The sequence below is a fragment of the Rhinatrema bivittatum genome, chromosome 4 (assembly GCF_901001135.1).
Source record: "Rhinatrema bivittatum chromosome 4, aRhiBiv1.1, whole genome shotgun sequence".
Taxonomy (NCBI): Eukaryota; Metazoa; Chordata; class Amphibia; order Gymnophiona; family Rhinatrematidae; genus Rhinatrema; species Rhinatrema bivittatum.
The window spans coordinates 311,234,022-311,249,035 of NC_042618.1; the positions used below are offsets into that span (position 1 = coordinate 311,234,022).

At 43.6% G+C, this 15,014-nt stretch overlaps 1 protein-coding gene across 1 annotated transcript in view; it reads left to right on the forward strand.

Annotated features, from left to right (window-relative positions):
* The window catches only part of GLP2R (glucagon like peptide 2 receptor), a 226,302-nt gene that overhangs the window by 120,323 nt on the left and 90,965 nt on the right, over positions 1–15,014 (forward strand). Inside the window, exon 6 of the mRNA XM_029600258.1 lies at positions 5,779–5,935. Coding sequence (XP_029456118.1) covers positions 5,779–5,935 — 157 coding nt within the window. The remainder of the gene's footprint in view (positions 1–5,778; positions 5,936–15,014) is intronic.

Below are 15,014 nucleotides of genomic sequence, written 5' to 3' on the forward strand. Positions count from 1 at the left end.
TGTATATATGGTTATAAGTAAATGTTAAACAAAATACTAGGCCTTATTTGGAATACTGTGTACACTTCTGGAGACCACATCTTCAAAAGGATATAAACAGGATGGAGTCGGTCCAGAGGCGGAGGGTGGCTACTAAAATGGTCAGTGGTCTTCGTACTAAAGTATATGGAGATAAACTTAAAGATCTAATCATGTACTCCCTAGAGGAATGGCGAGATAGGGGAGATATGATAGAGATATTTTAATGTCTCAAAGCTTTTCATGCATAGTAGGTGAGCCTCTTTCAACAGAAAAGAGGCTTTAGATCAAGGGGACATCTGATGAGGATGAAAAGGGGTAAACTCATGAGTAATCTTAGGAAATATTCTTTATAGAGAGGGTGGTGGATGCATGGAACAGCCTCTCAATGGAGGTGTTGGAGACAAAAACAGTATTTGAATTCAAGAAAGCATGGGATAAATACATCTACATATAGAAAGCATACAGAAAAATAATAAACAGTAAGGCAGGCAAAGTGGCCTTTCACTGATGGCCCACCATTTTAATGGACCCCATGGGTCTCCCCCAATGACATGGCAAGGAAGGGGGATGGAGCTAACTAGCCCAGATGAGCAACAAGTGACAGGGATAAATGTTCACCTATGCTTCCAACCACAGCAGCCATAGTCAACGAGCACAGGGCGAGTTGGTACCTTGGCAGTGGAAATAAATGTGCTGTGTATAGAATGGACAGTAAGAGTATACCAGGTGTATTACAAAGGGCCTCAAACATCAATACAATGCCAAACCACAGAAAGTATGGCGGCACATGTGCAAAAAAGGAGGAGCTGTGTGCTGTTAAATGCTGCTATTCTACAACTGTGTAAAGGCCTTATGGAGAGCAAATCTGCAGGATGGTGTAAAATGTTGGCTTCCCTTTTTTAAAGAGGGTGCTGCAAAGAATTAAAAGACATTGAAGAGACATATACATATGTGAAATGACTAGCACAGCTACAGTATAGACATTACTGAACTTCATAGCTAAGGCCAGGGCAATAGATACTGAAAAATAGAAGGCAAAGAACTGCCAACTCATTAGGCCTTATATAAAATTAATGGGCAGTGATTTAGAAATGCATTACTGGCAGGTAGTATCAGAGTACAATTGTATATAGATTTTATTTCACCCTCTATATCAGAATTAGACTATAATAACCAAATTCCAATTTCTTCTCTGAAAAGTCACAAATCATCCATATTAACACAGAAACTGTAGAACTACAGGTAGGCCCTTGGAAAAGTAGCCCACCTCCAATACCAGTGCCACGCAGGCAGGCTACATTTCCATGGGCCACCCTGTATAATTTTCTTTGAAAAATTATTTAATCTTTCCCATTACTACTGGAAGTCTGGTATTAATTTAAAACATTACTTCTTACAGGTGTGCATTTTCATAAAATCTGCTGGTATGATATTGCCAGCTCCTGATTAGATACGGCATTTTCATAAAATCTGCTGGTATGATATTGCCAGCTCCTGATTAGATGCCGGCGTGCGCAACTTACTTCAGCCCTGGGGCTGAAGTAAGTTGCGCACGCCGGCAGTTGGCAAATAGCCGCTGTACTGGAAGCCTCTGACCCCCCTGCCCTGACCACCTGACCACCTGAATATTATAGTACAATCTAGCAACTCTCTATAAAAGAACAGTAAAATTCCAAATGCAAAAGTCATAAAATAGCATAATAATTAGTGGGTTTCCTGTGGTCTATTGTCCAGTAATCTGAATGGAGGAAGGAGTGGTTGTGAGGGAATATATAAGAAACTCCCTCAGAACACCTTAAAGGACCAGCCACAGCTATCTGTACCAGTCCTCCTTAAGTCTCAACCCAGCAAGGGATTCTGGGCTAGGGTGGATCACGGCAGACCAGGGATAAGAGACCAGGGCCCAACCTTTTTTTATTTTTCCTTTTGTTGGAAAACTTTCTTCAGCCCTGGGGCTGAAGTAAGTTGCGCACGCTGGCAGTTGGCAAATAGCCGCTGTACTGGAAGCCTCTGACCCCCCTGCCCTGACCACCTGACCGCCCCGTCCCCGCCCCCTCCCCACCCCTTTAGTAAAGCCCCGGGACTTAGACGCGTCCCGGGGCTTTACACGTGTTGCCAGGCCTTTATAAAATAGGCCCGGCGCTCATAACCCCTCCCCCACGCACTTAAATCCTCTGGATTTATGTTCGTAGGGCTTTTAAAATCAGCCCCTTAGATTGTAAGCTGTTTAGGGCAGGGACTTATCATACTTGCAAACATTGTGGTTGATGTTCAGTCAACGAACAAGCTCTCCTCAACAATTTCCTTCCATAGTCCGACCCAGCAGATAAGCTCTCTTCCCTGCTTCCACTTCCTGCAATGGAAATGCTTTCAGTGCACCTACTGTCAGTTTCTGCCACTGGGAGTATGGATGGTCTTCCATGGATGCAGAGGATATGGACTGAGACATGCTGGAGGGGAGGTTGCAACTTAATAGTTATTGTATTCTTTTTCTCATATTTTCATTTAGAACACAGCAGTTTTCTTTGTTTTTCTTCATAATAGCCCTTGACAAATCATTCTGGAAATGTTTTCAAAGCTCAAATGTGTTGGGCCAGCCCAGTGGCTCAGTGCAGAGCACTGCTATGCAAAAGATCTGGATAGCTTTGAATGGATTCCTGGGCCTGGACTTTGAGCCCTGGCTGGAGTTGCTGCGGAAGCAGTGCTCATGGACTCTGGGAGGGATGGATTCTCGGTCATTGCACAGTGGCATTACCCGCGGACCAGACTCTAGGTCCCCAGTTAGCTAGATTATGGAGGGAGGGTATGGTTTGTGGCCCTTGACCAAAAGCGGTCACTGAAATGGCCGGGCCAAGTTGAGAGGAGGATATAAAAAAGGAGGAAAGGCTTCGGTAGTTGCAAATTAAGGGTTCATAGTGCCATAGTCCAACAGGTGCTGGTTAAAACTGAGCTGGACGTCAAAGGAGCAGAGAGAAAGTACTGAGCCAAAAATGTTTCATGAATGGAACTCAAAACATATTAAGAAACACTTGAACTTCTCAACATTTTTAAACTAGAAACATTTCTGAATCTTCCCTAATCTGTACTACAGTGAAATTTACGTCAAAGGGAAGGAGACTAAAGCAATATGTTAATTGTTTATAAATACATGAAAGATCAATGTGTGGATCAGGTAAGCGAGAGCTTCACAGTAATGCAATCGGTTAGTTATTTGGAAGAAATGCCAGAAGTCCGCAGTGTTCATACTTCTCAAATTACATCGCTGACAATGTCGCAGCAGGGATCTAGGAAAAGCACAGTCCTTGTCTCCCTACGGAAGGCTTGCCCTTGTGGCTTCAAAATGGCATTTTCCTATGGCAGTATCTAGAAATTAGGCAGATCATCACACCCACCACTATTTTTATTCTTTAAGATCTCATCCCTTTTCCGCTTAAACATATCCATACCTGTAGCTATAGATATATGAAGAAGAGTAAAGAACTGTATAAAGTATGAGGAGACAGTAAAGGAAATGGGAAAGCAATGAAGAAGAAGAGAAGGGAAGAACATAGAAAGAGGGAGAGAAGTGTGACAGAAGACAAGGAATAAAAAAAGGTATATAGAGAGGGAGTGAGGAGATGGAGGCAAGGATGGTGTGAGGTGAAAGAAACAAAAGAGAAAATAAGAGCAGGGGTCTGAATTTCTATTTTTAAGTAGCTGTAAGGAGGCTTTCTACAGGAAGACATGAAAGTACATGCAAGAGGGAAAATAAAACAGATTCAAAGCAGAGACAAGATAGGTTGGAGAGGGACCAGGGAAGGAGGGTCAAGCCTCTGGCCAGAAGAGAATCAGAGATCCTATTTATTTCAAAACATTCTACTGCTGGGAGACCCATTCCTGTAATTCTGAATGCTACATGGGTGCCTTTAGTAGGGAACCAACAACTATTGCTAATAATTATCATGGGGATCCATATTCAGTAGGACGTTTGGTGGACAAGTTATCCAACTAAGGTTAGCCGGATAACTTATCCTGGATATTCAGTGGGATAAAGGTCTCTCTGAGTATCCCCGATTAAAGTTATCCGACTAACCATAGCCAGATAACTTTAAACATAACTGGATATTCTTTTGAATAGCGCCGGTTATGTCTAAAGCTTTCGGCTATGGTGAGCTGTATAACTTTATTGACCGGATATATTAAAAAAAGAATATATCCGGTTAAGTTAGTTTCCTTAAAAAAACAAAACAAAACATCGTGGCCTCTCCCTTGCCTCCCTCCCATCCCAGTTGCAAAGGCCTTGCCAACCCCCCTCCCTCCCAAAAAAAGTATTATTAAATAAGAACAGTTAGGTCTCCAGGGTCACAGCAGCCTGCAGAACATTCTTAAAACACCCCTTTTATATCCAGCTAATATGCCATTTAGACCTAGTTTGTAGAGAGAGAGATTCTTTATAAGGCTCATATATAAGTTAACTATTTATACCACTGTAAGAGGTCCAACTAGTAACTAGGGGTGAGGTGTTGGTGGTAGCCTAGGTTTTGGGGGGCAGTTGGCAGTTCTACGTGCACAGTCAGAGGTATGAACAGCACTGTACACATCAGTGAAGATTTTATGTGATTTGGAGTGATGATGGGTACACAAAGATGAGAGTTCTATTTTGTACTCTCGACGTGGCTTGATAGCAGCTAGGTAGAGAGTGCATCAAACTAGGCCGAGAGTACATTGTACAAATCTCATTCCTTGTGTACCTTTCACCACTCCAAATCACATCAAATCTTCACTGATGTGTACTGTGCTATTCGTACCTCTGACTGTGCATGTAAAACTGCCCCTCACACCCTAGGCCACCACCAAATCCTCACCCCTAATATGTGTGCCTCCCCAGAATCTCTCTCTCTCTGTCTCTCCGAAATGGGATTTGTCATTTTTATCGTAAATCCCGTTTCGAGCATAATGCATAGCATAATGCCATGAAAAAAGTTGTAATTATTTCCGGCATTAAATCATGCAATAACATGTGTTACGCTATTGCATGCAATGTTAAACACCCCTCATTTTCATAAACTCCGCCCAAACTCCTCCCTTTTGGCTACATTTTTAACATTTTCATATGCATCTCACAATGTGTTATTTATCGCATGCGTTATTGCGTTATCGCGGGCATTAGGGCCTAAACGCCTGTGATAAGGCCCTAACGCGATTTGATAAATGACCCTGTCAGATGGATAACTTGTGAGTTATCCCTCTAAATGTCTTTTGAATATGTACCCCATTATGTATTTGTATAGTGCTGTTATTCACTATAATAGTGCTCATATAATGCTTTTTATATATAAGAGCATAAAATTTGCCATGCTGCGTCAGACCAAAGGTCTGTCGAGCCCAGCATTCTGTCTCTGACAGGGGCTGATCCAGGTCATTAAAATTCCTGACAAATCACAAAGAATAGGTCTAATTTTTGTTGCTTGCTGTCAGGAATAAGCGATGGCTTTATTTTGTCTTTCAGAAGCAAAGAAAACTGTAGATAGTATTGTATATATTTATAAAAAAATAGTAAGATAATACTGGCTTTCACAGCAATATACTCATTTCAAAAAAATATATTGATACAATAACGTTCTAGTTAGTATATTGATCCTGAAACCTGGATGTTTGTTATGAAAACAACTAATATTGCTGTTTTGATGGAATGGCCAACATGTCTTTTTATAAAAGCAAGTTCACTATTCAGAGCTTGCCTAACGGGTTAAATATCTCTCTTCTCTACATCTACAGGAACCTTCACTGCACTAGAAACTTCATCCACATAAATCTGTTTGCCTCTTTCATTTTCCGAGCCCTAGTAATCCTTATAAAAGATATTATAGACCACAATACTTATTCAAAAATTCCAAATGATGAAAGTGGATGGCTGTCCTACTTCACCACAGAGGTGAGTCGCTATGAACAACACTTCCTAGCCTGAATGCCTGTGGGTTGGTAATCACTAAGCAGAGCTCCTGCAAAAATAAAAATAATAAAACAAGCATGAGTTACATAGAATCATAGAAAGACCTGAAATGATCATCTAAGATATCCCGCACCCCTCCCCCTTTCCTCAAGATAAGATCCCTCATGGATAAAGTTTATCAGATAGTTTTTTATTTGACCTGTTATCTAAGCCTCAGATAAACACCAGCTCAATGTAGCTTTTTACATTGCTTCACTGGCATTATAGTGAACAAGTTAGTCCTTATGTCAAACCAAAATCTCCCCTCCTACAATGTAAACCCATTATTAAACATCCAGACTTATAAAGAAAAAAGTGCAGGAAGTTCTCAGGTTCACTGAATTGGTACAGTTAACTTTTATTCCCAAATTTCCAATGCAAACCTCTAAATTAGAGAAGATACATTGGAATTCAAGTAGATTTGCCCAGTTTGAGGGTTATGTCACAGGCAGATTCACTGTTACTTCCTGTGAATCCACAAGTCTGCATTGTTGATGGTTGAAGTTTTCTGGATTTGCTGAAGGAATTTTGATGAATTTCCCTAGCAAATCCAAAACTTCCATCAAATTCAAACCAGATTGAAATTGATCTAGTTTATGTTTTTGTACATGGAGAACATCCGATCCCTATTTTCACTATAACCAGATTTGTGTATTAATTCCCTCCTGGACTTCCTTTGTTTCAGGCTAAATAAATCTAAATCCTTCGTTCTATCCTAATAGGTTCAAACATCCTAAACCTTTTGTTGTCGCCTTCTAGACTTTGTTGAACATCTGCAGGTTCTTCTTGAAATCTAAGGCCAAAACGTGGCTTAGTGTCCTAAGAAAGGCCAGCATCAAGTAAAGAGGAGAATTGCTTCAGTTGTCGTAGTGTAATAGATTTGTCAAATATGTTTTTTGCAGTTTTTGTAAGAGTACTACATTTCTGACTCATACTTAATTTGTGGCCTGCTATAATCCTCAGATCATTTTCTGCTTAGCTTGTGTAGGTACACATTTTGTATTTGTGTTTGATTTTTCCTCCCTAATTGTTGAACCTGGTTCTTAACTGGTTGGGGAACACGATAAACAGGCTTCACTTTAATGCAGCCAAAGCTTCTCCGGTTCCTCATAACAGCACAGCAACCACCATAAACCCCTATCACTGAGGCTAGCCACTAAGATCCTGGGAATAGCGCAGTACCTAACATAACCCCACCCCCACAATACAGACGTGCACTACCAAGAGCCTGTGGTACACAGTGCTCAATAATTCCAAAAGCACTGACTTTCACTCTCCAGGTCCAAGTAACAGCTCAGCAACCAATATAACCCATTGAGGCCTATTGACCATATCCCAGTAATGAAGCAGCACCAATGTAATCGCACAGCACTGAGGCTCATCATCTGGCTCCTGGTAACCACCCAGGAACTAACCCCCCCCCCCCCCCCCTACACACACACACACACACACACAAATGAAGAAATCAAGAAAGGCTGAAAGCCCAGAACAGCTCTTACGTAGGCTCAAATGCACACAACATCTCAATGCTTATTCATTATTTGTAGAAGCTCCAAACAACCACTAAGTTATGATTTGTTTCTCTGCAGTTGCTGATTAGCCTGGCTCATCTGGAGATTTCTTCACACACACGAGAGATATATAAGCAGGCAGGAGAAATAAGAAGCTAAAGAAAGACATGCAGGGATCACACAGTATATTCCGGGCACCAAAAGTTGCCTGTGCTGCCTGCACGCAGTCTGTGCCACGCTCCAGCTTTGGTCTACTAGAGACCATTGCAGCTCACCTGCTGTGTGTGCCAGACTCCAGACCTCTTGTACATAGTAACACATGTAGTCTGTGTGTGATACGTGCCAAGCTCAGGATCTGGTATATTGAAAGACACATTCTGTCTGTGTACTGTGTTTGCCAGCCTCCATATTATGCATTCCGGGAGCAATTTTCAAACGTTTGCAAGTAGGTTCAAAGTCTGCGGGGAATTTTCCCTATGGACTTTGTCTCACTTCTCAAAGGGAAAGTACTTTCCCTTTGAAAAGTGCCCAGAGAAGAGGTACTTACAAACATTTGCACGTGCTTTTTCTGCAGGTATTCTTCCCAGCCAAAACAGTGCACATGGTTTTGAAAACCCAAAACTATATGCGTTGTTGCATTCCCCTTCCTATTTCCTAACTCCGCCCCCAGAAACACTCCATTCAATGTGAGTAAAATACGAGTGCTGTGGAACAATGTGGGTATTTTTTAGCTGTCTGGAGGCTGGGCAATTTTCAAAAAATGAAAATTGTTCTCTACAAGGCTGCATTTCTGCATGCATGGTATTGGAGAGTAGTATTTTGAGTCATCCTGAAGAAACTCTATGTATTCCATGCACAGAATGAAATGGGAAGAGTTTCATGAAGGGCTGGAATTTTGCTCTCAGGACCTTTTTGAATGTGAAGAGATTCCTGAAGGACTGGAGTAGAGATCTCATTCTTTTTCTTGATTAGAACAGGCAGTTTCTCTTTGAACTACCACTACTACGATTTATCTATTTATTTATATATTTATTTCACATTTCTTATTGTTGAGTCGGAGGTGAACCCTTGGGCCGAGGTGGGGTTGATGCAACCCCTAGGTAGGGATCTATGGGTCCCCACCGTTGGCAGGTGGAGTCGGCAGAAGCCGCTGGAGCTTCACCTATACCAGCCCTCGTTCCCCACAGATTGAGCCTTTGGGTGCTGGGGCTGGCAGGACTTAGGTGGGCCTCGAGATAGAATAGCAAGAGAAGATGGTTCAGCCCTACTCTGGACTGGGTAAGGTTCTGGAAACTCAGGAGCCGATGAAACAAAGGCAGATTGAGGGCGCTCGAGCAAAGGTAGGCTGAAGCCTAATAAGTCCACGTCCAGGGAGTAGGCAGAAGAGGCGTCCAGTGGTAGGCTTGAGTCAGGGCCGGCGGCAATCCAGGGGCTGTGGCAAGCGATGCTGAGATCCGATCTCAGAGATAGTCAATAGCGTAGTCAATCGAAGCTGAGGTCTGATCACAGAAAAGTCAATAGCGTAGTCGGACAAAGCGAAGGTCAGGGTCTGGAGATAGGCAATACGTGGTTAGGCGAAGCAGAGGTCTGGGTCTGGAGATAAGCTGTAGCGTAGTCAGGCAAAGTGAAGTCAAAGTCTGTGTAATCAATCCGAAGCATAGGCAGGGCAGGAATGAGGAAATAGAAACCAGGAACAACGAGGATCAGGAACATAGAGTAGAGACGAATCTCTTAACAGCAACGAGTACTCGACCAGCGGGGCGACCTGTTCAAAGTCAATGCTATGGAGCGGGGCCTGAGCTTAAATACTATGAAGAAGTTGACGTCATCATCCAGGGCTGCAGCCAAGTTCCTGCTGCGGTCCCTACATAAACATCAGAGATGCGCGTGCCTAGGGAGGTGCGGCGCGGGTAGTGGCGTCTCTCCATGGGTCACGCGGAGAGGCCCGACTAGTAGTGGCATCAGGACCGGGAATGCTGGAGACTGTAGCAGGGCTGGAGGCACCGGAGGAGGCCAGAGGATGGAGCTGGTGGCCCACTGCCACCAGCGAGGAGGAACCAGAGACTGGAGTCCTTGTGAAAAGGTGAGAGGGCCATGCCATGGGTCTGCTGCGGACGGCACGTATAACACTTATATACCGCTCACACACATACCAGACCTGACTGGAGTAGTGAACAAAAATATCAAAGCACAGAGCAAAATCAAATCAAATAATACAAATTTTAATTTACAAATAATTTGTTAGGATTCATGACTCGCGGGTAAGCCCCACAAGCCGCAGTACGTACTCCAGAACGCCGACAAATTTGTCGCAGCTTGCATGCCACTGCCAGTCCCCATACAGCAGAGACACCTCCAGCAGAAAGGCCCAGGACGCAGCTCCATGAGGCAGAGGACGCCACTGACCACAGCTCCTCCCAGTCTCCCAAAGGTGCAGGTGCACCCAGCATCCCCACACTTAAAGAACCTGTGGTGGGAAATGGGCCATGGCACCCTCTGATCACATCTTTGGCCTCTGTTATTTAAGGCTCCTCTGTACACACATCAAACAACTCAGCAACGGGGCTCCTGCTTGTTCTACGTGTTGCTACTTCCTGCACTCCTGGTTCCTGTCTTCCAGCCTTGCCTCATCCAGCCTTGTCTTGTCTCCCTTACTCATCTCATTTAGTGTCTTCAGTGTGTCTTTGTCCACCCTTAGCTTACTCTCCAGATATTGACCTCTTGCCTGGACCGGACCAGTTTGCTTGCCACCTAGATCTGACTCCTTGTCTGACCCTGACTATTCTTGCTAGATGCCTGCCCCGATCTTGGCCCATCTCTGACTCTGTTAGCCTGCTGCCTGCCCTGACCCTGGTGTGTCTGTGGACTCTAGCTATCATCACCACCACCCTAGGGACCCGCCTAAGTTCTGCCGGTCGCCAGAACCCAAGGGCTCAACCTGCGGGAGAAGCGGCTGGTAAAGGTGAAGCTCCAGACTGTTCCGCTATAGGGTGTGTTCCCCAGCTGCCAGCGTAGGCTTTGGGGGTTCGTCCTTGAGATTGCGTCAACTACACCACAGCACTAAGGGCTCACACACTGCTGCCCTTCACATAATCTCCATCTAAAATAATTAAAATCCAACTCAACCCCTTCTATACTTCATACCTTCATAAATAATACCTCCCAGAGCATGCCACTTAATTTGGGAAAAGCCATGCACAGACATAAGAGACAGCCCTGCTCCCCGAAACTTACAATCTAGTCAAGACAAATATATATGACAAGTAAGAATCTGTAAGAAGTGTATTGTAGAGAAGTACTTTGTACTATGAGTTATAGCGAAGTATAGAGCTCAGGCACTGACAATAGCTCTGAGTTTTGTGAAACAGGACCAGACTTGAGATTATCTCCACAGTAGTAAAGCTGCCCCAACTAAATTACCCAGGAAAATCTGCTCAGATAAATATCTGTTCTAAAGTTATTTGGATAACTTTGTACGGGTATATTCAGTAGAACACTTAGCCAGGTAAGTTTTAGTGAACATCTGGTTAAAAGTATCCAAGTAACTTTACTCAGATAATTTTCCTGCTTATTGCTTACTCAGTATGGACCTCATAAAGTCTATTGGTAACCCTTTACAGAACTGAAGTACTGGCAATTGCTTGCTGTTTTGACTTTGAAGAGTAAGGAAAAGCTGAAGGATTTCATCTACTTTAGCAAAAGCATCAAAGGCTAAAGGACAAGTTCAGGGGTGGCCAACTCCGGTCCTCAAGAGTCACAAACAGGCCAGGTTTTCAGGATATCCACAATCAATATACATGAGATAGATTTGCATGTACTGCCTCCATGGTATGAAAATCCATCTCATACATATTCATTGTGGATATCTAGAAAACCTGGCCTGTTTGTGGCTCTCAAGGACCGGATTTGGCCACCCCTAGGCTAGCTAATGTCCTGGCTTTCCATTAATTTTGTAACACAGGTGTTGACAGCAGAAAAAGACTAGCTAGCCCATCCAATCTGCCTAATTATTTCTATACACTTTACTAGTGATATATCCCAACTGCCAGCCATAGGGCATAGGAATATAAGAAGTTCTATTCTGAGCCCAGCATCTTGTCTCTGGCAGCTTTATTTATTTGTTTAAAACATTTCTACCTATTTCTGTCAGCCAAAGCAGTGTTCAGTAAGAACTGTGGGACACACTGAGGTCCATATTCAAAAGCAGTTTAGATGGATAACTAGTCATTATTTATTAACTTCTATCTTAGTCATCTTATTTCCAAGCTGAAGAATTCTAACCTATTTAGCCTGTCTCCAAAAGGGATCTGTTCTATCCCCTTTATCATTTTCCCTTCTCTCCATCTTTTCTCTCTTTGGCTCTTTTATATCTTTGTTGACAGCTGGTAAATAGATGTGGTCGCACCACAGATGGATTCAGGGACATTATTCTATTTCCAGTTTTGCTTTCTAGTCCTTTCCTTAGAAATTATGGATGCAGTAGGGTGGCTGCCATGTTAGTCCATTTGAATGCAAAGAAATAAAGATTAATAAACAAAAATATAATGTAAGATGATACCTTTTTATTGGACCAACTTAATATATTTCTTGACTGGCTTTCAGGAGTTAACACTCCCTCGGGTCCAAAATGAAATGACCAAAAGATGACATTGCCATAAAATACAAATGAATCATAAAAAACATTGCAATGCTGTTGTTCGGTGGACCCATGACCGAGATTAGGTTGACGCTACCCTAGGGGAAGGCCCCTGCGGGTCCTCGTTGTCAGAAGGAGGCTGTGAAGAGCTGACCGAACAGGAGCTTCATCTTTACCAGCCCTTGTTCCCCACAGGTTGAGCCCTTGGGTAGCGGGGCCGGCAGGACTTAGGCGCGGGTCACTCGGGAGTAGCCCTCCCTGAGGAGGGGCGAAGAAGCGGAGCCGGACGTACCAGAGGTCGGGGCAGGTAGCAGTTAAGGAGCATTTACCAACTCCTCTGCTCACTAATCGCACTGAATGTATTTGTTGAACCTGTACATAGCGTTTTCTCGTTGTTACTGTTATTTATTTATCCTCCTCTCCCAACTTATTGTTACCCCCATTTCGAACCCAACAACCATTTATTCAGTTTTCTGCTTGTTATTTTGACTGTTCTATGTTCTTTGTAAAGGCTATGCCTAATTATACCGTGGTTTTAAGTTATCTGTAAACCGACACGATGTGCAAACGGTTGTCGGTATATAAAACCTTTTAAATAAATAAATAAATTGGAACAGGCAGATGGTCGGGGCAGGCAGCAATCAAGAGACATTGGAGGCAGGCAGATGATCGAGGAGGGCGGCAGATAAGCAGAATCCGAGGACCAAGCGAGGGTCAGAACCAGGAGATCAATCTGAGAGGGTGAGGAGGAAATGGAAGCCAGGAGCGGAGAAGGACGGCAGGAACCAGGAGGGAGCAGGAACACAGGACGCAGGAGCAGGAACCAGGATACAGGCACACCGGAGCAGGATACAGGGACGCAGGAACGGGCAGCCAACTCACAAGAAGAGAGACCTGTTGCCGAGGTGAGGTCTCATGGGCTGAGCCGGGCTAAATAGGCCCCAAGCCCTGATGTCACCGATGGTTTGAAGGATTTCCCGCCTCTGGCCCTTTAAGAGGGAGGGCTGATCGCACGCACGCGCCTAGGAGGGCCAGAGGGATGCCGGCATCGGAGGAGGCGCGTCGGCCTGGTCTGGCCGGAGGGCCACGGAGAGAGCCTCGTGGGGGGCCGGCTCCCGGGACCCGAAGGCAGGGCTGCTGGCCACGGGAGACCGTAGCCGGTACGCACAACAAATGATAGTGTCAAGGGCAAAGGAGAAGGAGGGATTGATGTGTTAGAGGGATAAGAAAGAGACAGACAGTAGAATTTTATGTCTGATACTCCATTAAAAAATATATGTATCTGTTAAGTTCTTTTATTTCAGTTCCAAAGTGTTTGATCATTTTAGCTTCAAATGTTTTATGTTCCTTGATTGCATTAAATTTACTGTTTATTATCCTGATCATAAGGTCATTGATGCAGTGGTTTGGTCCTGAAAAACGTTTCTCCAGAGAGTTGTTATCTTGATTTTCTTTGTGATATGTTATTTTGTGTTTGTGTGGGTTTATTCTTGTCTTTAACTTCTGGCCAATTTGCCAATGTAGCATCTTTCTTTACGTTTTCTGTATTGAATAATATATAGTACATCAGAGGAGGACCATGGATAGGATGCCCTTATTTGAACATCTCCATGTGGGTAACTGAGGGGTTGTTAGAATTACTGCTTGCAGGAGGGTCCCATGAGTGTCTTTACTCACCCAATGCTGAGAATGCTGCTGACTGCAGCAATGCCGTTGACCGCCTGTTGCAGCTCCTGCTTTTTGTGCAGCCTGAAATGCCGTCGGCAATTTCTGTCATGGTGCGCTGCCTCCTAGGCACATGCACACACCTCTGCTATAATTTAAAGGGCCCATGGCAGGAAAGGCCGCGGTGCCCCCCCGTTGACGTCAGTCCTGGCTGCCCTATAAAAAGGCTCTACTATTCTGCTCTGGGCCTTCGCAAGGTCTCCAGATTCTTGTTCCTGGTTCTGTCAGTTCCTTGTCCTTGTCTTTGTTCCTGATGCCAGGTCTTTGCTCCTGATTCCAAATCTCCAGATCCTGCAAGGTTTCCTGTGGTCTTCATCTTAGTTTAGTTTAGTTTATTGGTTTTTCTATACCGTCACATTGGCAATGCCATCACAACGGTTTACAATTAAACTAAAATAGAGAAATACAATAATATCATAAAAGAGATAGCTTAAATTATTAATAAAAGAGACATGTATAAATTAGCTGCTAAAAAAAATCATAAAATTACTACTATAAAATATAACAAAAACATGATACATTATTATCTAAGAACAAATATTTAAGAACTTAATAAAATATTCTAAAGTCAATTATTCTTTCCTAAAATGAAAGTTAAAATTAAAAGAAGAATTAGAAAAAGTTAAGATCTTGTTCCAGTGTCTTAGTCTTCGCCTTGTCCCAGTGCCTGGTCTTCAGCCTGCTTCAGCGTCCTGGTCTATGTCTGGTTCCAGTAGTCTTTGCTTTGTTCCAGCATTTGGTATCTTCAGCCTGCTCCCGCATTTTGGTGTCTTCAGCTTATCAGCATTTAGCCAGCAACCTGTGTTTTCAGTCCATCTCAGCATTCTGGTGTCTTCAGCCTTCAGACCAGAGTCCGGTTCCGAGTCTTCAGAATCCTGTTCCTGAGTTCCTAGTCAAGGTCACAGTCTTCTGAGTTCTGGTCCTGAGTCCTGAGTTCCTGTGCCTTCTCTTCTGAAGCCTTGTTGATCTTTGTCTTCAGTCTTCGTCTGGATCCTCTTCTTGCTGGGACACTTTGTCATTAGTCTTTACCTGGTGCCTTATTTTGCTTGGACTATGTGTCTTCAGCGTCTACCTAGCACATGCCTCATTAACATTCTCCAAAGGTTATGTTAATTGAACTGGGCATTTCAACATAGGACAAACTTAAAAA